Genomic DNA, 24,791 nt, shown 5'->3' with positions numbered 1-24,791 from the left:
TTTTACACTTAGGCTACAGCTGTTTTATTGAGGCAGCACACAGTTATCCCATGGTTTTGGTTTTTTCCCAAGTTAAGCATGTACTCTGAAGTTTTACACAATTTCATTATAAGTGCTAAGCTTCTACCATAAGCTCCTGAGTGCTTTAATTCCAAGGACTTTTCCCAATGCCTGTGCCTTAATTGCATAAAGTTGAACTGCATAATAATTGCACTGAAAGTATGTTTCAAATGAGCTATTGTCTGTTCAGAATGTCATCCTTTCACCTAACATCTCTGAAAATCAGGGCTGAAAAGTATCCCTCTCTTATCTGAGTGGAATTTTATTTCTTTTTATATCAAGATATTGCCCTTATATTGAAGGCTAACTTAAAATTGGTGGAGAAAGGTTACTCAGCATTATTAGTTTTATGGTCTAGGGGTATCAGGAGGTGCCAGAGAAAGTCAGAAATTTTCAGAGCACTTATTTGTTTATGGATGAGGAAATTAGGATAAAGGGGAGTTTTGACCAAGAAAGATTTTTAATACATACCTCCTGTCTCTTTTTCAGGAATAATTTCTAGAAATACATAGAGTGAGCATGACTGCTTGGAAATCCTCAGGAGCAGCATCAGTGCAGAGATGTCCTAAGGATAAAATAAATAATATGGGAAAACTCAATGGATAATTTTTTTTTTATTTTTAGCCTGGTTACTGAGCTATATATTTTGTTGAGACTCCCTCTAGATCTTAGCAGCCTAATTTTCAGCTCTTGAGCATGTGGATGTGTTTTAGGACTAAAGATTAATATTACTGGAGAAACAAACCTGGGCTGTGCTGATTTAGCAGCAGCTCTGGGACGTGAGCAGGGATATTGCTTTCTTCTAGATTTGTCCCTTATCTTTTTCTAACTGATGTTATGTATGACAGAAGCAGGCAGACCATTGGAAGGATTTATTTGCCCTCACTTGCATACTTAGAAGAGATACCAAATGGTAAATTTATTTTTCTGTTAAAAAACACCTCTAAAGGACTTGTTTCACTCAGAGATAGAGTTTTTTGGGTGGTTTGCCCTTTGCCCTAAGAGGGTGTTTGTCTGCCTCTGCTACCTGTAATGCCTTTGGTTGCTATACAGTCTCTGGCAGCAAAGGTTAGGATAGATGAGTTGAGAAGGATCGAAGAACTGTTTCATTTGGTTCAGGTTTAATTTTTACAATACCCATTTTTTCTCCAAATTTGCAAGATTTATTTATGTGGTAGATCTAGATCTATTTATGTGGTAGCAGCTCTCTGGCCACAGCGAGAGATAGGTACAGCTTTCCCAGGCATTGTCCTGGGGAAGGCTGTGAAAAGATCAGAGAAAAGAATGATAAACAATTTTTATCTTCACTTACTGTACTTGATGTTGTGAACATGTAGAATGCATTATAGAGATTTGTTTACTAAAGGGTGATTTCTTAATTAGTTAATGGTGATGGTGTTTTAATTATTTGACTAATCTGGTCTGGCTGTATCAGACTGTCTGTAAGGGTGATGAGTTTCTTAATAACTCTAGTATAAAAAAGTGATTGATCAGCCTTCTAGAATCATAGAGTCAATGCCAATTATTACCCAGCAGGGATGCATGCTGCAACATATTTATGTTCCTTGAGGATGAAGGGAAGGCCAGCTCTTGTTCCAAGAGTTGCTAAGCATGCTTAACGTTTAAATTTTGGTTCCAATGAGGGCTGCACTATTGAAAGAAATGTTCCAACAACACCTGCACACTGTGTGACCTGGAGCAGGGCAGCCACAGAGTGTGTGCAGTGGATGCCCCTGCACGAGACCAGAGCAGAGGATGAGCTCTGGGAGCACATCTAACACTCCTTGTGCACTGGTGGGTGTTTCTTCCATGGGGCCAGTCTGGAGCTGGTTTGAGTTAAACACAAAACACATCGAGCCATGAGATGTAGCAGCTCACACCAATAATTCATCAGGTCCTCTGCCTCGTGGGTTTCACTCTCCTGTGAGATGAAGCCACTTGCTCTGTGTCTCTTGCGGGGACCAGGGAGCTGCTTATAGGAGAGAACAGAACAAAAGTGCTTGGTAGAATGACGTGATAGAAGAAAGGGAGCAGGATGTGCTGAAACCTGTTGGAAATCTTTGGTCTGCTGAGACCAAAGCAAAGGCTGAGAAAATCTTTATTCTATTCTTACTTCTCTGAAGAAGTACATAGCAGACAGGAGGTAGAAATACTTCTAGCTGATCAGAGTTTATGCCAATTAATAATTTTGCTTTCTAATAGAATATTGATTTATGGACTAAGAGCCACTTTTGGAATATTTTTTCCCCTTTCTTACATTGCAGTATAGAGAAAGAAGCTCTCAACAGCTCTTGACAGTTCAGAATTGAAGTACATTTTTTTTTCCAAACTCTAGTGCAGAGATAATCTGCAGTATGTGGTACACATAGGGATTATTCTATCTTCCACTTAATGTTTTCTCTCCTTTCTCTTTATCACCACTTGTGATTTCCTCTTGAATTTTATCCATTAAAAAGATAGAAAAGATGCTCCCAAATTGTTTCCCAAAATGCAATATTTTTTCAGTCTGTAATGATCTAGGACTTCAAGCTGATTATATCCATTCATCACACCTTTTCCTAACACTATGGATTTTTTTACTTAGTTGTAACTATGGTGCTCATAATATACACTGATCAATGCATTAAGTTTGATTTTATTCTCTCAATTGATTTCACTGATTCCTTTTAGCAAATGGAGATGAGTGGTAAGAACATTTGCCCAGAATCTTTTTGTTCAAATATATGAATATCTTAGTCCTCAATAGTTATTCTATCAGATAACTATTGAATTAGTGCCACTTAACTGAAAACAAATGCTGTGCAATTATTGCCTTTCACATCAAAGTAAAGAACTCTGTCAATTCTTGTTAAAAATGATCAGTTTGGGGTAATGGTGATTGCTTGATTTTCTGCTTCTGTACAGAAGTCTTTCAGTTACAATTTCACAATTTAAAATTAGAATGGTCATATGATAATATGAATAGTGTATTTTTAGTAAGAGTCTCTCAAAATGAAGGCTTGTCTGAATTTTTGGGAATTATTTAAAAAATACAGCTTTGGTGGTTTTATTAAAAGTCAGCTAAAATTGCTTTTGCATAAAAGATTTTGGAGGATTTTGATAAAATTAACAATTTTTACTAAAAGTTTGAATTAGTAGAAAAGGAGGGATATGTTAAAGATTCATACACTGGCACAGTACTGCTCCCCAGTCTGATCAAATTAAAGAAAAAAAAGCAGAAGATCATAAGTTTGCCATTTTAAAGTTATATTAAACCTAATGAAATTTGGATTACTCTTAAAGGGTGACTTTATTCTACTCTAGAAGACTTTTCCCTGAAAGAATGTTAGTATTTGCAGCAAAATTTGAACATGTTTTCAGATGGTGAAGCTCATATCCCAATTTCTTAGTTCTTTCCTCTGTTTCATTGCTGATAATAACCTGCTCTACAAAAACCTAAAGGAGAACTGCTAACTGCAATCCATTTTATGCTTGAGCAAATAACTTTCTGTTCACATGAAAAATAGTCTCAAAAATGCAAAATCTTTCTGGCCCTGTTTCAGAGCCTGTTTGGACTTCTTTCTAGGACTTACCTTTTCAAACCTAGATTTCGTATCTGAAACTTTTTAAACGGATTAACTTGAGTTGAAGGCTGAGCAGGCAATCTTTTTCACTTAAGTGAAATGTGTTTTGTCTTGCCTTAAATTAACTGAATTAGGGTAAGCCAGAAAAATCCAGCTTTGATATAAATTCAAGTAGTTTTCTATTTTAACTTTCCTTTTAAAAAATGCATGTTTACTAAAATAATTTTGTCTGGCTTTGCTTGCTTTCCTTTTAGTCTTCATTTTCTCTGCAATATTTCTCTAATGCTTTAAAAAATACCCTTTGATTAGTGCCCATCTTCTGCTTTTCTTGACATCCACCATATTTTTTGCCAGTTTATACTTTTCCCTCTCTGCCTCCTTTATGTTTTTCAGGGTGCTTCCAGTTCAGTACTTAAAGTATTTGTCCTTATGACATTCCCTGAAAGTCCTTTTCTTCTGAGTCATCTTCTTCTTCATTTCTATATGATTCTCAGAAATATAAAAACCTTTGTTGTTCTTATTCTTAGTTGACAAGAGGGCTGAACTGTTGCACTCATCAAGAAACTCTCCCAAAATGCACACAGCCAAACACTTCCCAAAAAAAATAACAGAGACCTTGCCTTTGGTTTTGTACTTTCTATTAGACCTCACTGAAGTACTTTTTCCCTTATTCACTAAAGATCCATGGATCACACCCTAAATATTTCTGACTATTTGATATATTTTTCATTTATTTCCACTAATAATAGATTTTATTGTGGTTTTGACTTGTTTGGGCTATAAAAATTTGCTTGCTATGAATTTTTTAGAGCATATTAATCTGGAAATGGAAACCAGTTCCTGTAAAAATTATCCTTTGACTCAGAAAACTTGTATACAGATTTATACAATAGGCACAGAAGTACAACAGTTGGGAAAAATGCAGTGGGAATTTTTATAAAATGAAAGAAAGCTGAAAGACAGGGAAATCCACTGAATTACAGAAATTTTTAAGCTTTTACAAATGTAGTAATGTAAAAATATATGGCATAGGGTTTCTGGTTTCTGATGGTTTTTTTTTTAATATAACCTTCTAGTCTAATCTGTACTTACAGACTGGAAAAAAACAATTCAATGATATGCATTCTTGAGGAATATATATATATTTATATGTATATAAATGTATATCTCAATGAACTCTTAATTAATTTAGTCATAGCTCTGCTTTTTATCAGGAAGTTTTCCAAACAGCTCTATGGCCTGAGGACAAAGCATTAAAATAAAACAGCTAAAACAATGTGCACAGAAATAATGATGAAAAGGGTGGAGTTGAACCAAATGAGCTGGAAAATGCTTTCTAGGCAGAACAGGAACCTTTGTCACAATAAATATGTGCCTGCCTCTGGTGTTGGAGATAATAGGAAGTTGCATCAGACTTTGCACTTCTTGCCTTCAGGTGATGTTGGAGTAGTAGTCTTTGTTTCCTGACAAGAGATTTCTTATATTAGGAAAATACACATCTGCAGAACATACAAATGATTTGTTCCCCTACAGGCAGAGTTTGCATATTTCTCTTTACAGATACTGCGGCACTTGTGCATTCCAATCAGCATACTTTAGTTACAGAGATATATCTTGTCTTATTTCTGCTCACCAGGGCTAACAGGCAGATCAGAGTTATGCATGGTGGGATGTGCATTACCCTGACTTGATTTGGTGAATTTGTAGGTGACAGAATCTCCAGACCTGCTGGCATCAGTTACTTGTTGCAAGCTGCCACTTGGGAATTCTTTTTCATCCCACTATTCCTATTGAAGGAGCACCATACTTACCTGACTGACAGATTTATTTTGTCTAGTTCTCACCATAATTTGCCTTGCAAATTTTGCAGTTTTCCTACTGGCACTCCATCCCTGGGTTTGGGGCATCTAAAGTGTTTTAGCTACTTCACTGAAACAATTTCCCTGATTTCATGTGATGCTAGGCTGAATGAAACAAGTTGATTCAATATTGTCTCACAAGGTTGGGTCTTTTGATTGTTTGGGTCTCCATGTACCCCTCCTGCATTTGAAGGTTCTTGAGTCATTGGTCTAAAGGTGTGGCCAGCACCACTGTGATTTGGTGAACCATTGAAACACTGTGAAAGGTGTCACTAAAACATCCTGGTACAAGAGAACAGAAGTCATTGTGCCGATTTGCAATCACTTTGATGCAAAATCAATTGAAATTTGAATTTCTCAACTGTTTTTACATTTGATGTAAACAAACTTTTCATACATTTTGTAAACATTTGCCAACTCCTTCTGAGCAAATAGAGATCTTTGTGGATGTCGGTCATTTAGTAATTCTACCCTGTTTTCCTGTTGTTTTCTTATCTAATATATTTTCAAACCACTGAGCAATAAATCCAATCAGTAAGTTAATGATATACAGTTGACTTCCATAGCATGTGCCAATATTTTTTAGTCATAAGATGATATATCCAGTTAAATATTATCCTAAGACACACCAGGTTGAAAGTCGCTTCTTTGCAGAACCAGTGATTTCCTGTAAGCTGCAGATCAAGAAAAAGGTTCTAAAAGCATCTTCCAGAGAGATGTGCGTAAACACAGCTTGGGAAAAGGCACTTCATGACCAGTACTAGGCAGTTTCAGTGATTATTTTCCAAGTGAAGGCTCGGATAGTAGCACAGCCCATGAACAGACTCCTATACGTCTTTGTGCTGTGTTGCTTTGCTCCAGTGGACACTCAGCCACCCGCAGCAGGTGGGTGCCAGCGTGGGGATGGCTCTTCTGCTGCACCTGGGGAAGTGTGCATCTCCACCAGCTGCTCTGGGGACAGCAGGAATGACAAACAAGGTGAGTCTGGTGGGCTTAGCAGAAGTGTGATAGTTTGGTAACCAAATGTGACAGAAGAGAGAACTTGGGGGCGTGTTCTTATGTTGAAAAATGCTTGGGAATTCTTTTTTTTTTTTTTTTTTTCTTCATTTTTTAAAAGAAAAGCTTATTCTAGCTTCAGTTTGGTTTTTCATGCTTTTCTTCTTTTTCAACATTTATGAAGTGCAAGACTGTCACGAGTCTTCATATGGATGTTACATTGCAAAACAAGTGTTTCCTCATCCAAATTCAATGAAGATTCAGCAAGTAATACTTTTTTCCTTAATTTGTGGGAAACTTGTTTGATAGAATTCAGATTTAATATTAAATACCTATACCAAGGTATAAGCTGCAACTTTTTCTTTTTTTTTTTTTTTTTTTTGTCTAGACAAGGGTGGCAATTTCCTTGTATTCATGAACTGATTAGCAACTGATTATCCTAGCTTAATCTTTGTCACATGCTTTGGTTACAAATACAATCGGTGCTATTTCCTGTAAGGCATTGACCTAAGTAGTGAGAGTGAATTTTAACTGCTATTCTCTGAGTAAATTTGCATCAGAATTCTAGTATTTCTGGAATACTGTACTACAAAATGCTGCTGCAAATAATTTCACATCATGTTTCCAGCTGGAGATGAAACAGCACACAGTTGCTTGCTTGTGGTGGAATAGGGAGGAGAAGTGTAGTAAAACTTGTGCGTTGAGATGAGATGAGTTTATTAGTTGAAAACAAAAATAAAGTAAAATAAAACAATGGTAAGGGTAATAATGGTAAATAATAATGATTAAAAATAGGAAAATACACTTCTTCAATACAATTGCTTGCCACTCACTGACTGGTGCCAAATGCCCCTTCCTGATCCCAGATCAGCTGTGCTTCCAGCTAACTCCCCCCAGTTTATACAGTGGGCATCACACTTCCCAGCTATGCTCCCCTTGCCCCAGTTTTGGTGGTTTTCTTTTATTTTTTTACAGAAATACAGAATATTCTGAGTTGGAAGGGACCCACACGGATCACTGAGTCCAACACTGAAGTGCATGGTCCCCATGCAGACCATACCTGGAGCCTCGGTGTTATCAGCACCAGGCTCTGATCAGCTGAGCCAGCCCTGCAAACTCCTCACTGGCAGAGCAGGAGACAAAGGGGAAAAATAAATCCTTGCCATAGGATACATATGACTTAGCAAAAAACTGAAACATCAGCGTGTTATCAGCACCACTGTCATTCTGAATCCACTGTAACAGCTGCTGAGAAGAAATTAACTCTTCCCTAGCTGAAACCAGGACACATGTATAACGTGGCCCATCTCCTTGAGGATTTTTGTTTTGAGTCCAAAGAAGAGCTTGGATTTATCAAAAATTTTAATTCTTACTAGAAATCTTATCTAAGTTCTCCTACTCACTATGCAACAAAGGAAGTTACCATCTTTGTTGGGATTTTCAAATTTCACTTTAAGTGTAGAACAGACGGTCTTTAGATGAGCCTGTACCTGTCTGTCCACACTGAACCTGCTAATTAGAGCATGTTACCAATCACTGAATTCACCTGAAATCTGTGAGAAAGAGCAGTAACTTAAATCTGGGTTCTTTAAATTACAATTGTGTCCAACCACAGAAAGATTTTCCTTTGCTAGAACTCCCTGTTATATCCAAATAGGATGCAGAGGTCTGTTTGGAGCAGGAGTCTAAAATCAGCTCTAGGATACTTGCTTTTACTTTCCCTGCTAAGAAGATGATTATTAAGACTGCATTGGATATCAGTACATTTTTGTAAGTTTCCTGTGCTGTAGAAAAATGTATTAAATGGCAATGGCTGAAATGCCTGTTGAATTCCCTGGCATGTCTAACACATCTCAGGTTAGCATCTATTTTTATCACTGGCACAAGGGGTGGATGAGCTACGTTCCACTGAATAGCTGTGAAATCCTCATTGTGCTTGGTCTTGTTTTCTCTGGAAAGGGCATTTATTCCAGGCAGCATTTTTTATTGTGCCTGCAGAATGTGGAACAAGAGGTGGATTCTTCCATTATTGTTTATGGAGGCTTTTTACACTTGTCTCTTGAGGGAATGGAATTATAGACAAATGCTTATATGAAAGTAGAGAATTAAAGGTTTCTCCAAAGACCAGTATGAGTCTATGGCCTTTGTAAAAGCCCTAAATATGAAATTATTTTGCATTTAATGTCAACGAGCCAGAGGGTTAGGAGTAGGCTTTGAGGGACAGGCTGCAAGCTGGGACTGCTTGGATAATGCTCTGGATTACTTCAGGAGATAATTCAGCTGTCAGACATGACAATACAGATCAGGAAGTCAAATTGAAGATTTTTCCTGCTGCCACTCTTTTTGGGCTTTGGGATTATTGCAAAATTATTTTTCTGCTTAAATTTCAGCTCCTGGTCTCATGTTGGTGACAGATTGCTGCTCTTTTCCCTGGGCTTTGCTCAGATGAAAGGAAACTCCTCAGTGAAACTATATAAAAATTGGAATTCCAGTTTTTAATTGTTCATTTGGTCTTCATACTGGCAAAATATTTGCCAGGAAATGAATGATAACTAAATACTCTTATATATTTTTGTCCCAGAATATTCCAAACTGATATTTTATACACATGCACACTTGAAATAGAACCTTAAGCGTAGTCTGTTCCTATGAGACTTGGAGTTTTTTCTTATAAATTACTTTAGATTCTTTTTTTGTTCACAGGAAACTCAGCAAAAATTATCTAAAAAATCCCACACATTTCTTCCTTCTGAACTTTTCCTCTCTATGCAGTGATGTTACCTTTGTAAATCTATCTTCCAGCAAATTTACATCAGTTTGCTTTGAAGTTATATTTTCTGTGAAAATGTATGTTACCTTGAAAAATAATGATGGATTATAATTTCTTTTAAATTTAAAATGCTACAATTCTTGCTATTTCATGCATATTAATTTGCAATTGTTTCTTCGGGTATGAGAAAATTCTTGAAGAAATATTGAGTGTGATATGGTGCATTTCATGCAATGTCAAGCAGATATACTTCAGTAGTGTTAGTGCTTTTGATGAACCTCTGAAATGCCTTTTAGCCACTTAAAGATCTAAAGGATAAAAGCAGCAATAAAAAGTTGGTTGATGACTCAGCCAATCTACACATTAACTTGATTCTGGAATGCTTCTGTGAATTATTTATTTCTATTTTCCCCTAAGATTGTAATTAATTGTTGCAGTGAACTGCTATGAATATGAAAGTCATGAAATTGAACATTGTAGTGTGATTATCAATGCTGCAGTTGCAACTTTATTTAAAATGACCAATGAATTATGATAATACAGACTAGACCAAAATCATTTGCAGGGGCCTGGAATGGGCATGAATTGGAAGGGGAGTATGAAGGCATTGTAGTTCCCGTGTCTAACCAGAATCCCAATTAGAAGGCAGAATCCCAATTAGAAGGCAGAGTCTTGGCCACCTTCCCCTGCTGTGTAAGACAAAGGGCAGGGGAACTGAAAGTTTCCACACAGGACACAAAATCTGGAGGCAGTGCCACATACTGGCCACTCTGCTTGGGCTGGGGTTGCAGTAAGTTTGTTCTTTACAGCTGCATCTACTTGTACTTCTTTTTTAATTAAATCCTCCCATCACTACAAGAAGTACTTCAAGGAACGGGGCTGTCCAGCCTGTCAAGCACATCCAAGCACTTCCATTCAGCTTGGATGTCATACAGAAAGGGCTGTTGGACACCTGTGAGAAGCCAACCCCTGTCCTTCAGTAAGCAATTATTGATCTGGCCCCATACCTGTCTCAAACTGCCTGAATGAACTCGTACACCAAACTGGGCTTGGTGCCAGAAAGGTGTTCTGCCTCCCTTTTCCAACCTCCACTGCTCTACAGGGGAATCTGGAAGGGGGAAAATGCTCCTTTCTCACCACACTGTGACATGTACTGGAAGAAATAAGAAATAGGAAAGGCAAGTGGGGACTATGCCATTCTGAGGATTCATTGTGTCTCTTCTTTGAATGACGTGGAATTAAAAAAATAAATCAAACTTTCTCTCTGATTACATCCTAGCGTTAACTTTTAGTTTTTCTCTGCAAGAACTCTGGAAAAATTTTGCACCTTAGGGCTGCAGTGTATTTTAAGAACAATCATTGCACGTAAACTATAGTAGCTTGGAGATTTTCCTATGAAAAGGTAACTACACACATATTTGTAATGAGAAGAACATATAGTAATAAAATATAAATGGATGAGTTTGGATTTGGTTTGGTGAAGAAAGGACTTGGTGGTTTGTTTGAGGCTTTTTTCCCAATGTTCATTCTCAGTTGTCTCTCTTCCACTGCACTGTTTCTCTTTGTTCATGATTTAAACATTCTGTTGTTTCTCACTTTTTTCCCAGAAACACTATTCAGAGCGTTTCTTCTATATGTCAACTAAACAGCAACTGATGCTGAAAAAAAATATTCTTTTGCTTCTGTTTTTAAGCTTTCAATTTTTTGTTTGTTTGCTTCAATCCAGGTTCCTCCTGGAACAAGTGTGATTTTGAAAGCAATCCATGCAAAGTTCTTCCTGAATTCAATTTACAGCCTGGTTGGATAAGAAGAAATGGTCGATCTGGAATGGGACCCCCATACTCTGACCACAATGGGAATGAGAGTGGTAAGATTCCTCATGGTCTTTGGGGAAACCATGGTTTCTTACATATTATGTAGTTCTCTATTTAATTTACTAGATTTTGTTAATTTCTTGATTTTCAATTATATTCTGCCACATTTTTCCTGAGCACTTGTGTCTTTTGAGGTGTCTTTAAGGTGATTGCAATTAAAATAACCCAGAATTCCAGGGGGAAAGGGGAGGAGAAAGACAGTATTTCAGTAAGAAATTCTTGTTATTATAGAGGAGCAAGTAATCAGTTTCAAAAGATGTGTTTACCTACCAGAGTGATCTTTGCTTGTTTTGGAGATATTAGGTGATAAATTCAGTCTTCATGATTGCAAAGTTTATAAAATTAGAGAGGTATTTTTGTGTTTTCTTGGACTGGTAAATGCCTGGAGTGTGTGTATCTATCATCTATGGCTAATATTACTACTCCAAATATTTTGAAAGAGGACTTTGTATTTGGAGACAGGATAAGCTTTGATAGCCTGTTTTTTGAGGCAGCTTCTTCCTAAATCTTCTTACAATTCTACTTTACCTTGAAGAGTGTCTCTCAACTAAGTAATTCATTCAATTTCTCTGTCTTCAGACAAAATATACCCTTTATACTTTTCCTATGGCCAAATTACCCCTGCTTTTCCTTCTGTGATATATACTGTAATACAGTATCTGTTTATTTCTCTTCTTATTTTTGGTTATTCTCTTTCCCTTCATTTCCACCCACACCCTCTCATCCCTCCTGGGCACAAGCAGTGCTTTGGGAGCCCTCATGGTGAGAACCTGAAGGCAGGCATGCCTTGGAGGATGTTCAAGAGAATCCTATGTGGGATGCAAGTGTTGTGATTAGCCCAGGTGCTTTGCACCCCATTCCCAAACCATGTTGATCTGGGAATGTGGAAATTTGCACAGTTGTAAAGCAGCATTTCCTACACATTGCATGAGCCACCAAACAGGTAGAAGTTCTCAATAAGAATGAGTATTAATTGGTGGTTTCTAGGGGAATGTATGGAAAACTTGCTTAGAAATCAGCAGATGAAAATGAAACCCAAATTTAAATTATTTTTTTATTAAGGAAACAGCAACCAAAACCCCATTCTGGATTTTACTGCAAATTCTCATTTCACAGTGGACAATTCTCATGATACTCCGCAATTAGGAAATTTTTTATATGTGATGTGCTTTTAGCAACTTCAGTTTTTGCTTGTGTGTATCTCAGAAGCACATCCTGCTGTGTGTATTATTCTTCCAAAAATAAGGTTGCTCTTAAATAAATATTGATTTAAACCAATGTTGGCACAAAAATGTGAGCAGCTACCAAACCTTTTTCATAAACACAAGCTTTATTTCAAGTATGCAAGTCGTAAAATAAAGCTTTTCTCATAAAAAAAAACACATTAAAAACACCCCAAAAGTATACCATGAAATTCAAATATACCAAACTCTTGGCTAGAATGAAAAGAAAGTTAGCCAGGTAACAGTCTTGCTGCAGTTGTAGCTTTTAGAATTTGTTCATTTTAGAATTGGTAGTCCATACCACATCAGGATGTAAAAAATGCCAGAAAGATGCTAATAATCATTAAAAACTGGTGGTTAAGGATAAATGTAACTTATACAGACAGCCAAAGCCAGTAAAAGATTGAGAATCCTGAACTGAAGTCTTTGCTTTTTTGCAGCAAACTGTTCAGTCACCCTTATTGTTCACATTTACTTGTTTTGTCCCTTCAGTCACTGTTTTATCTGCCAGGTCTGAATTGTGCAGTGGTCATGTTAATCTAAGTAATTTTATCCAGGTAGCAGGAAGCTCAAATACTTGTAGCTATTCAGCTTTCTGAGAGGCTGCATTCTCAGATTGGTGAACTGAATAGCCAAGGAGATTTAAATGCATTGTATTAATTTGCTTCTATTTTTCTGCCTGGAAAATGTATAAACTGCACTTTCATTTTCTAAATGGTGATTCTAATTGCCTAGGAAATATTTATCTTCTTATGGCAGTGAGTTGAGTCTTCCCACTGCTGGTGACTCAATAGACTATGTAATCAGTTTTATGTTGGCTCCTACTTAAAACACAGAAATGATTCTCTATCATGACAACTGAGCAGAGTATGCCCTATGGTAGAGTGTTAAAAGGAAGACTTCCTGCCATCAGGATAAAACACACATATTAGCAGAAAAGCAAAGATCCCTTGGTAAATTTAACTCCTTTGAAGATTTATGTAATCATTTACTAGAACCCAAAATATTTCCTTAGGTCTGTCTCTCATGGATCTTTTTTTTTTCACTGAAAAAGTAATTGAACAAAACAGTGACAACCACTTTAAAAGAACCCTCCCAAAACCCACAACCTGATTTTACTAGATGAAACTATTCTTTATGCAGAGGTGTAATGTGAAATGACTGTTCAAAGGATTTCTTAAAATTAGTATTTCTTCCCTATCTGTGTAAAACTTTAAATTCCAGTGGCAGGTGAAAAATAAATTTTTTACTCTTAGACACATCCATCTTTAGAGAACTAAAAGAAAAAATTTCAAATTTTCATGGAAGCTAACATCCAATGGAACAGATTGGAGTCAGGGACGGGGCTCTGCAGAGACACCAAGCCATCTGCTGTGGGTAGGAGCAATGCCCTTGCAGCTGGCAGCTCTGAAAGCGCTGCCTGAGCAGTCAGAAAAGGTCCAAAACCTGGGGGCAGCAAGGCCATTGCCCTGCTAGCAGGCTGCAAAATGCTCCTCTGTGGGGGATTGCTCAGCTGGCTCCAGCCCTGAGCTGGGCTGGTGGAGCTTCATCAGGGGCTCTCCAGTCCCACACCAGGATGAGAGGTCAAGGTGGGTGGTTTAATAAATTCAGTGCTTAGATGTTTTGATCTATCCTCTGATATTTGGTGAATGTATTAATCTTTATTTTTAGGACCTTTTTTTCCTTTAGTCCTGCTTGGCCTTTTTCTCCTTCATCTTAGTCCTTTCATGTAAATGTCAGAGGACAAGTTACTTGGCATTGTTTGGAGTTTGGGAAGGGGAAGAGAAGAGAAAGGAACAAAAAGAATTAAAAATAGATCAAGTCTTTTTCTATTCTTTATTTTTCATCTTGTATCCTCAGCATCTAACATCTATGGAATCTTTGTGCTCAGGAAGGGCCAAATTTTGACTTACAGTATTTTATATCCTGAAATAGGGTGGTCTGTCCCATCTGTCATGGGACCTGAAACAATATTGTCACGAAGAGACACAATCAGTCAAAGGGCATGGCAACAACCATAGTTCACTTACTCCTCTTGAGCTGTTACACTTTCAAGGACTTGTTTTGTAAATGGATAATAATGGCATCTTTAATGGTAGCTTTGAAATCACTAGGAAAACTTTTTATATTGGGAATATACAGTGATGCCACGTCTTTCTCTCACAGCAATTTTCTGAGCAGCCAGAACCCAGACACCACAGTTTTAAACCTATAAAAACACCACAGTCTTCTCTCCCATGTTCCACCACCTCCTCAAAGACCTGAACTGCCATGATAAATGTGTATTGTTGTTTACAGCAGTTGGACATTTGGGCATTAAATATATTATGATTATGTACTCAATCATTGGAGCTTAAAGTCTTTGGATCAGCTTTCTGAGTTAGTCTCACTTTGTCCCAAAATGCTGAGCATTCAAGATATCACCACATGAAATGTTTTGGAATCCTGCTTAAAATTTTAGCTGGAAAATGGAGTAACACTGTGACAATATTGAATACGGAAAAAAGCTTGGATCACAATGGCTACAAGTGCTATTAATCTTTTCTGGGGAAACAACTCCAGTTGGCTTTTTAGTTATGAATTTATACCTGTGCATATTGCTCTCCTTGTTTTATTGTTGTTTTTTTTTTTTTTTTTTTTCCCAGGCTTCTAAGTTTTCTATTTTTATTCCTTTTAATAGCTTATTTCCTCTCATTGTCGTCTGAAATGCAGTCCTCTTCTGCAGCTTTAAGGACAAGTGTTTTCCTTCCAACTGATGAAGAACACCTTTGCCAGGTATTTTGATGCACATTCTTTGTATTACACTATTTGCCATAGTATTTCCCTGGAATAATCAGACCTTCTTCTTTATCCTAGATTAGATTCCATTATTGGGTCGGTCAAATGGGCAGAACATTAATGGTGGGGCTTCAAAAGCTCTCTGAAGATACTGTTACAAACATTTGGCAAGTTTCAGGAGAGCTACGAAACCAGTGGAACGTAAATACCATTACAATCAATAGCACCGAAAAGTTTGAGGTTAGTAAATTGAGGTTACTCTAAAGGACATTTCTTAAATGGTTTATAAATGGTGGGGTTTTTTAATAGGTCAGCATTAAATATTTTGTAATTGAAAAGAAGGCACTATCATGAGGTAAATAGAAAAAAGCCATTTTGGAGATCACAGTTTGCATTAACAAATACAGCTTGTTCTTAACTCTTAATGATGTTAACACTGACACCAAACTTTGCATAAACTGTGCATGTGTCTTAAATAAAACAGTCTCACCGAGCCGTAAATTATCTACCAGCCCATACAGGTGAGATACTTGTGATCTTAACTTTCAGTAGAGTATTCTCTTAGCCTCAGTCTAACTGGACTGACAAGCTCAAGGTTTCATTTATATAGGAAGCTGCATTCTATACTATGAGATACTGTTTTATAGGGGTATTGCAGATGACAAATTCTGTACTTAACTATTAATTGCAGCTTTGAGCCTCTGTCACAGAACACATGCAAATGGTTTAATTTTGCTCAAAGCTATTGAAAAGCAATGCAAATGTCATAGGCTATTTAAATGTTTTTGCATGTGCATTTACAAAAAACATTAGCACAGTAAATGTAACTTAGGGCTATAATATTGTGAGTGCTGTACACTCACTGCTATGCATAATATTGGAGAGAAAGTGGGGAGCAGAGAAGAAAATGAGAGGCCTTTCCTGCTACAGCAGTTACTGTGAAGATGCTTAGCGTGCAAGCCTGACGGCATTGCAGCACAACCTCGTTTCCATAACCCAAATGAGTACCATAATTACTTGGCTTCCATATTGTGCTAAAGCATCCAACAGACCCTTGATTTTTGAAGTAATACTGGCCTGCTCAACTCTTCTGAGAAAGTATATTGCAAAATACCTGTACCCAACTCAACATAAGTACCAACATTGTTATTGATCAGTAACTTGCCTCTACCTGATAAGATTGTACAGCAATCTGAGGTTGTATTGGAAGGGTTTCCTTCTAGATTTATTTTTTCATCTTTTGTATTACTTGGAAAGCTGAATTCGTCTGGGAATGGTTAATATAATATGGCATCTACTTCCTCTGAATTGCTAGGTCCAATCCTAATTAGATTATTGCTTGCAAACCTGGTTATCCTTTGGCCTCTATCAAGCGAACTGATGGGCAGAGTACAGAAGCTGGTGTCAAACTTACTGCAGTAATCATTACTATTGACTTAAGAAATACAGCTCAGAACCTCTCAAAACCTAGAGTCTGAAGCTGAGCAAATTTTCTTCTGCTTGCACGTTTTGCTCCAGTGACAACTTGCAAGATATCACTGTCACACAAGTAAATGCAATTCACTTGCCCTTTTGCACTTGTTTTATATGAGAAGCTTACAGGGATAGCTGTGGCATTTTTCAAGATAAAGTTTTGATTATTAATGTTTCTATGGGGCAGAAAATGATGGGAGAAAAATAATTTTTATTTGGATGTACAAATCACTTTGAAATAGGGTGCTTTAGCACTTTTTTCAATTTTAAACATACATTTGAAGTGAGATTTTAGTTAAAACCTACCTCTTAATCTCCACTGCTTATTTTCTTCACTCATTTTGATGTCGACTGTTTAACACTTATGTCTCTTCCTACTAAGAGTCTAGATTATATTTATGGAAGACAGAATTTAGTTTGGCATTTAAAAATCTCCATTTTATGGAGTTCTGAGATGCAGAGATTGCCAGTGGTTTAACTACTGAACAAGCAGAAAGCTCAGTATGTCTGTTTTGGCTGAGTTTTGGAGAACTGTATCATGGTTTTCTCTCCAAGCTACTTTTGCTCTGATTTACTGAGGACAAATATCTGTATCCCAGACTTCATTAAGGAAAAGGGTTCCAGGCTTGGGGTTAATTTCTGTCTTTATGCTTGATCACTGTTTCACCTCGTGCTTTGAGCTGTGCTGCAATCTGCTCCTGTGGCTGCACTGTGGAGCCAGCCCGGCTCGTGTGGGATCCCATGCAGTCCCACTGCACCTTCCATGCCACCAATGGAGCTGCAACGTTCATTTGATCTGGTGCTCACAGATATTGCATAGATAAATATCATTGCAGCTATGAACAAAGAGTGCCACAAAGACTTTTTTTTTTTGTTACCAAATTGTGAGCTTAAAGAGCTCTAGACTTTGTGTGAGAAGGAAAACGGAATGGTTCCTTTCTGGAGTTAATTTGGGTGTGAGTCACTTTGGTTATTATTGGAATGAACTTAGGGAAGGTTAGCTGGGTGTCTGCACCAGACAATGCCTGGATAATCTTTTTTAAACACAAGAGCATGTGGAGGCATCCAGGATTATTATCTTCTGGAAGTGGGGAAGTTGAGAGACTGTTTATGAGTTTTGAGGAAACAGGTTCACAGAGATTTGTGTGCTCTGATGGAATATGAACTTGAAGCAGCCTCTGATTTTGCTCCAGCAAAGTAAGCTGGTCCCTCTTTAGTGATTGTCTAAACCACTTTTTCTCACTATATAATAAAATCTGACTATGAAATCCCAAATGCAAGCTATCAGTAGATATATATTTTAAATGAAGTTATTAAGAAATAAATTTTGAATTAAAAATGAAACATCACTGTGCAAAGGTAAAATATCTTTCAAATCCTTGATATTAAATAATATTTCTGCTGTTTCTGATTATAAAATAGTGCACTATATTGTTTTAGGAACTTATCTGTCCTTGTGGTGATGTCATGAAAGTACACATTAACTGCACATATCATTGCAGCAGAATTCAAGAATTCAAAATACCATTTTCTGAAACAAATCAAATGAGCAAATTTCCAAGATGCTGCAGTTCATTCACATAAACATATTTTTGAAGGTGGTATGGCTGCCATTCTTGTGCAAGCCAGCTGCAGGTTCAGTAAAACAAACAAAAGACAAAAGATTACACCACTCAAAAAAATTCCAATTTATGACATAATGGTCATCTCATTGGATAAGCTGTGTCATCTTGTATAGTGGAAAACTCAGTTCTTGGTAATTTATGGGTTTTCTGCATCAATCTGTTAAACTAGGCACAATATTGTTGCTGAACTCTCAAGGTAATGGTTGAAAAATTATTGCTAACACTGTGAATTCCTTCATGAGAGTCAGAATGTACCTCTAGGTAGATTCTGCCTCTAGGACTCTGGAAAATCCTGGAACTGCTTCATCCCAAGATGTGGCTAGGGAATATTTTAGGAACATTATTCATAAGATTGATTTTGTTGGGTTGTTTTGATTGGTATGTTTTTGTTGTGCTTTCCCAAGGACTGCTATTGATCAGTCAGTTCCCTTGTACACCAGTGCAGAAAAAGTGTAATAGTCTGTGCATTTACAAATGTGGATTGAAATCTGCCCTTAAGATGGAAAAGTAAAATATTTGTAACTTTTTGTGTACGGGAGATTTTGGTGGGGGGAAAAAACCCCATTGTTGTAACATTGGAGCAGAATAGCTGTCAACCAAGTACTCCTCAAGATTTGTTTTGCCTAAAATGTGATGAAAGTCTTCTGAATAATGGGGTTTTTTGCTCTGACTTTTTTCCAGGTTTTTGAGAAACTCTGAAATCAGCCAGAAAATGTTCATATTTCTAGTCTCTGGTGGAATAATGGCTTGACAAAACACAAAATCCTTTGTGTTTTGTCAAGCCATTATTGTCTGCTCTTTAGCTGTCATGATCCTTGCTTAGATTTTAAGGCATTTTATTATGAGTTTCACATCCTGCCTGTTAAATTCTACTTTAATCTTGAGTTAGATGATTGGACTACCTATCTGTGCTCAGGTGAAAAAGTCACAGATATGTCAAAAAGCCAGGATGATAATCCTCCAAAATTGTTAAATGTGTGATTAGATTTCTCATATTTCCAATAGATACTCCATGGACTTGACTGGCATATACTGTGTGGTTTTTTTGTTTTGTCTGTGACACTGATAAACTCTGTTTCTTGTTGATCTGCTGTTAATCCCTTTAGGTTATCTTTTCGGGGATGGTGGAAACCCAGAGACAAGGTGAAAGTGTTGCCATTGATGATATCACCTTCAGTGAAGGATGCTCTATAGCACATGGTAAGAATGCCTGTTTTTAAGCAGCCAGGTCATTTTACATTTAATCTTTTCCTTGGATTAGAAGAGATATGACAATGGAATTTTTTTGCTATTCAAAGGCTTTTTAAACTCTGTAAGTGGTTTCATTTGGCTCATTTTCATTTCCCTAAACAATCATCTGTCTTTTCACATGTAAACACAATTGCAAAGAAAGACAATACTTTAATAAATCTAATATATTATAAATGTAGGGCTCAGTGGGTAAACAAGATCTGGTTTTGGCTGAAGAATTGATGTGTTCAGCCAGCTCGGGCAAAGCTTTGGAGCTGACCAGGAAGATTCCCAAGGCACTCGTGTATTTCTAAATGCAAGGAGGTCCTGATCCTCAGCTCTGCAGTGGGGTTATGCTGTTCTGCTCTGCTACATCCAAGAGCTGTAATGTCAGGCTGGTCACCTCTGCACTCAGACCATCCCTGCGTGTCAGGATTCTGCAGCAAAACATTTCCTATTTCCCTTTTCAACCCAATGTATTTTCATGGAAAAGGAGTGCTACCCATCCTAGCATAAATTAAGTTGCTTGCTGCCCTGTGTTACACTAGAGTATTGCCCTCTGGCACCTCTGTCACATCCTCAGGTGAGTGCAGCGCTGATTCAAAGCGGCTCCTGCGTTTTTCTTTCTTTTACTCTTGGCCTGGGCACAGAGTGTTAAGACTTTAAACTTAACTTGAGATATTAAAAGCAGTGTTTGACACAAACTAAGCTAGGTTACATGGTTGGTTTGTGTGTACCATAATCCTAAATAATGCTCTCTAGATTTCCCTGTAGGAAAATACTATTGAAAAGAGATGCATGTGGGTATCAGTCTGTAAGAGTGCTAAGCAATTTCAAGCAGATCACATTAAGAGCAAGATATAGACCCTAATTTAATGATGCCAGCAGGCATATTTAGATTTCTATAATTCTACACATGTACTTGTTTAACCAGTTGCTGTGGGAGTTCTGTTTGTAAAAATACATTGAGTTTTTAACAAAGTTCTTCTAAAAAAAATATCCAACCAAATAAACTCAGCCATGAGATGAAACACTGTCTCAAAGAGATGGAAGAGGAAAAAAAGGAAACTGATATATGTTTTCACCATATCTTATAAATCCAGGTGTTAAACTTACCTTACATGGCAGCTGTTGAACTCCATGCTGTGCCTCACAGATTGAGCTGCTGCACTGTTAAGTGCCTCAGGTATATTCTAATAAGAGCCAGTTCTTATCCTGTGTTTCCTCATTATGAGAAGTCAACTTCATTAGGTGACATCTAAATGGCTCACAGCAGCCAAAAAACAGGGTCAAAGAATCTTAATTTTCTCCCTGAAAGAGAAATGTTACTACTGAACATTTTCCAATAATTAAAACAAAAGGTCAGACTAATGGTTGGTTGAATTTGAAATAATTTTTTCTCTAGTCCTTATGGAATGTCTGGAAAAGTAGACTTTTAATGAAGACCACTTTAATTTCATGAAACCCCTAGTTAAAACTTGAATTTTAAATGTATTCCTCATGATTTTTATTCCCAGTACAAATACACAAAAGAGATTATCTGGGCATTTGTATTCATTAGCATGACTATGACTTTAAGGTTGTGAGTAAAATATCTTAAATTTTTGTGCTTTCAAGAGTTTCTTGATGCAAACTGTGCTGCTTAAATATAAAAGTAATCTCATTATGCACTAGGTTCTTTCTTCACTTCTATCTCTCCCCTGTCTCCCAAACTGCCCCACTTCAGTCTGTTGTCCGGTTCTGCTAAAGATTAAACTTCATGCATTGAAAAAAATGCAACTGAAACCCCATCATCAGTATAGCAATTTAAGATACTCTACAGTTTGTAGTTTCCCCAACAGCTGCCACATAGTTTGTTATCACTAAAAACCCCCACAGCTCTTTATTATACGTTTGAGTATGAGCTACAGAAAAAAAACTTTGGCTGTGAAATAGAAAATATGAAGTCATTTTCTGAAACACACATAATGCAAAATCTCCTTTACTTATGCCTTTAGTAGACCTTCTGTTCAAAGGCTTCATATTCTTATCCAAGTGGCTGCTCTGCAGAATTCTCTCTCAATTTCCAAAAAATTATGTATGTGAAGAACTCCACTAAGAGTGTCCTTCTGATCTCTATGTTGAGATGAAAGCAAAGAGCTCCACGGCATGAAAGTGGAATTCTGTAAGGGAGAATGAGGCTTTTGTCCTCCTTAAGTCACTTGTAATGCAGAAGTGACAAAGCCTCACTGCAAATATATGGGTTTTTTTCAGGAAAACTGAAGTAATCATTTATGTATTACTTCTAATGTATAAATTTTGACAAAAATACAATATGAATACTTCAACTGACAAAATCTTAAACTTAATTCCTTAGTTAATTCTAATCCTGCTGAGACGTAGCCTTCAATATTACAGGAGCAGGTATTTGAGATGAACTGCTACAGGGATGGGAGTCAGAAAATCCAAAATACTAATCTTACTATTGCCTGACGTGCTGTGGCATTAAGAGCTAGAAAATGGGTATTTTGACAAAACAAAAAAACCCTCAAAAATATATAAACTAAATTAAAGAAAAAAACCCCACAGACTGACTCAAAATGTTTTGTGTCAATACTTCAAAATTGTTAAATGAAGACCTTGATTCCTTTTGAAAGAATTTGCAAATGTTGAAATTTGACAAGATCCATCCTTTTCCAGACCCTTGTGGAGTTTTGCATTTTCTGTGGGATACAAGGTTTTGACAAGCTCTTTCTCACACAATACACATGGTTTGAAAGCAGCACACATTTATTCAGCACTAGAACAAGGAAGAAATGAAAGGTTTGCAGCACTGCCTGGACAGCCCATTCACTGAAGTGTCAGTAATGTAAATAATACAATGCCTCTCAGATGAAGGAGACAGTAACATCTATGTGAACTAACCTGAAACTGTTTTTTCCATACAGTTAGGAATCTCTGTGTTTTCTCTGAGATAACCTGACTGCTATTTAATAATATGACTTAACCAGGAGATTACCTTTCCCTGCAATAACATTAAGAAGTGGAACTTCCATTGTCACAGTGCAATCCTGCTTAAAATCCTGAGGCAGCTAGATTAGTCAGGCATACTGTTAAAAGCCCTCTAAAATATGTGGTGATGCATTCAGAACCTTTCTGTCTCTAAAAAGAAGTATTCTCTTACAAGTATTGGGGAGATGCTGCTGAGTTTAACCTGTTAAGGGTGATTTTTCTGTAGCTATCAACTAGAAAAGTAAATAGGTATTTCTTATTATTACATGGCATTTTTTATGTTACCTGGCAACTCTCTCTGCGGAATTGAATTCATGAAGGTTGTGATGACTGGCTAACATAAATAGCACTCCATTGCTTTCAAAGAAGCATCTGTCTTGAGGGAATGATTTCTTAGAATATTTAAAGGTGGCAGGCTGAAGTGCAGGACAGCAATCAGGGATACACAGGGCTTTTGAGACAACCTTTTGAAGAAGCAGAAATGTTGCTAAGGAGTTTAATAAGCATAGATCTCTAATTGGAAATAGTCTCATAAAGAATGACTTCTTAGGAAGTGATTGTTTTTCTTTGTCTTTTAGTACCACAGATTTCCATTTTTGAGCTTGGCTTGTGTGAGTGGCACTCAGACCAGGCAGCTGAGCCTGCTCAGGGGGCACGGCTGCAAGCTGGGCACAAGATTGCCTCCTGCTCCTTCCTGGAGGATTCCAGCAACAGTACTGAAGGTGGGCATTTGATTTGACTCAAAATTACTAGCTCTCATGAAGAATATAGTACTTTTTATGGCAAGATAGTGCCTCAATGCCAAAACAGAATGAAACTACGAAAAGTACTTGTGTATATTTTGTATGTAAATTAGGTTTTGTTTTGGCTGTTTAATAAGGACATCATGAACACTCCTTCTGGGTAAGACATAAATATTTTATTTTAAGAATTAATGATTTTTTTCAGGTATTCATGAAATATTTTAATGTAAGAATTCTATTAAATTAATAGCTGATTTATTTTCCAGTTTATTCTTTTTTATGAGATCTGTGCAAGAATTTGGTGAAATTAAATTAAATCAAATCAAATTCATCTATGCCCCAGCCCTTTTGTGTGTGTCTTTCTGCTTTGTTTTGATTTTGATGCTTGGCAATTTGACTTGTGCAGCACTATTCTGCTTGAGCATACAGCCTGGAACTTCATTTTAAACCTTTTATTAGGGCAAATGTAAATAAACAATTATTCTGGAAAATAGTGTCCTAGCTTTAAAATGAATACAGTTAGTCCAGATGCAATTTTAAGAAGTAAAGAGCATCCCTTGTTTTTGAAGTCACTGTGTATTATGTCTCAATTGGTTTATGGGAAAGGTTTTTGAAAGCTTAATGATGTAAATCTCTGAGTGTTCAATTGTGAGATGGAATTGTCTTGCCTGCTAAGTGTTTGCCTTGTGTACTGAGGCTGCCTTCAGAGGGGTCAAGTGCTGCTACTTGTAATAGTACAGTTTGTGGTGCAGCTTTGAGGAACTGATATTGTGGGGATTACTGCTTGAACTTTGAACCCACAGAAATGGAGCACCTCTCATTGATAGAAGCTGAATGAATGTTAGATATTGTTTTTATTCCAAAAAAATTAGTATGCATTTCAATACATTCTAGTAGCCATAAGTCAAATTGTTATTGAATAGCAAGGAAAAGTGCCTGAGTGTATACACTATGTTAAAACTAATTTTTGCAGGTATGCATAATGAAGAGCATAGAGTAAAGCAGATTATTTTCCCCTTAAATGTGAAGAGAAGACTCATATCATCTTACAATTTCCACTTTATTTTCCACAAAAAAGAGACTTTTAATTTGATTTTATTTGAAAAACCTCCCTGAAAGTCATTGTATCTGTGCCACACCTTAACGTGACATCCTAAGGGCTGGTAATGGGTATGGATTTTCCTTTTAGGGCAATCTTGAGAACACGAAAGATATTGAAATTCTGTAAAGGCTTTTACAGGAATGTATTACTGCACTGTCTATGGAAAGAGAATATATTTAGAAATATTTCCTGCAGGGGTGCTTGGGCATTTTTGTATGGATATGCACAGGCAACTGAGTAGGCTGAACTTCCCCACCTGCTTAGGGAAATTCCCTGTGCTTCTAAGTCACACAAAAAAATGAAAATGTGTGAAGAAACAAGCATCAAAACAACAATAGAATTCAATTCATCATTAACATTGAAAGGTATTGAAAAATCTGAACTCTGGTTGCTGACTTCTCAATACATTCAGTATTTTCTATTCATGCAGATGTGTTGAGACATAAATGAAGAGGTTGAATATAAAACAAGTTCTATAAACTAAAGACATGGTATGCAAACTGC

The 24,791-nt window shown here is 36.9% G+C and overlaps 1 protein-coding gene across 1 annotated transcript in view; it reads left to right on the top strand.

Annotated features, from left to right (window-relative positions):
- Positions 1 to 6,297: 6,297 nt before the first annotated feature.
- MALRD1 (MAM and LDL receptor class A domain containing 1) overlaps positions 6,298 to 24,791 on the top strand; it is a 233,366-nt gene continuing 214,872 nt past the window's right edge. Inside the window, exons 1-6 of the mRNA XM_063176389.1 lie at positions 6,298 to 6,460; positions 10,975 to 11,115; positions 15,026 to 15,120; positions 15,202 to 15,363; positions 19,328 to 19,421; positions 23,021 to 23,164. Of these exons, the coding sequence (XP_063032459.1) occupies positions 6,298 to 6,460; positions 10,975 to 11,115; positions 15,026 to 15,120; positions 15,202 to 15,363; positions 19,328 to 19,421; positions 23,021 to 23,164 (799 nt within the window). The remainder of the gene's footprint in view (positions 6,461 to 10,974; positions 11,116 to 15,025; positions 15,121 to 15,201; positions 15,364 to 19,327; positions 19,422 to 23,020; positions 23,165 to 24,791) is intronic.

This window comes from Melospiza melodia, chromosome 1, assembly GCF_035770615.1.
Source record: "Melospiza melodia melodia isolate bMelMel2 chromosome 1, bMelMel2.pri, whole genome shotgun sequence".
NCBI lineage: Eukaryota > Metazoa > Chordata > Aves > Passeriformes > Passerellidae > Melospiza > Melospiza melodia.
The sequence above is the reverse complement of the archived record's forward strand: the minus strand, read 5'-3'. Positions and strand labels throughout refer to the sequence as shown.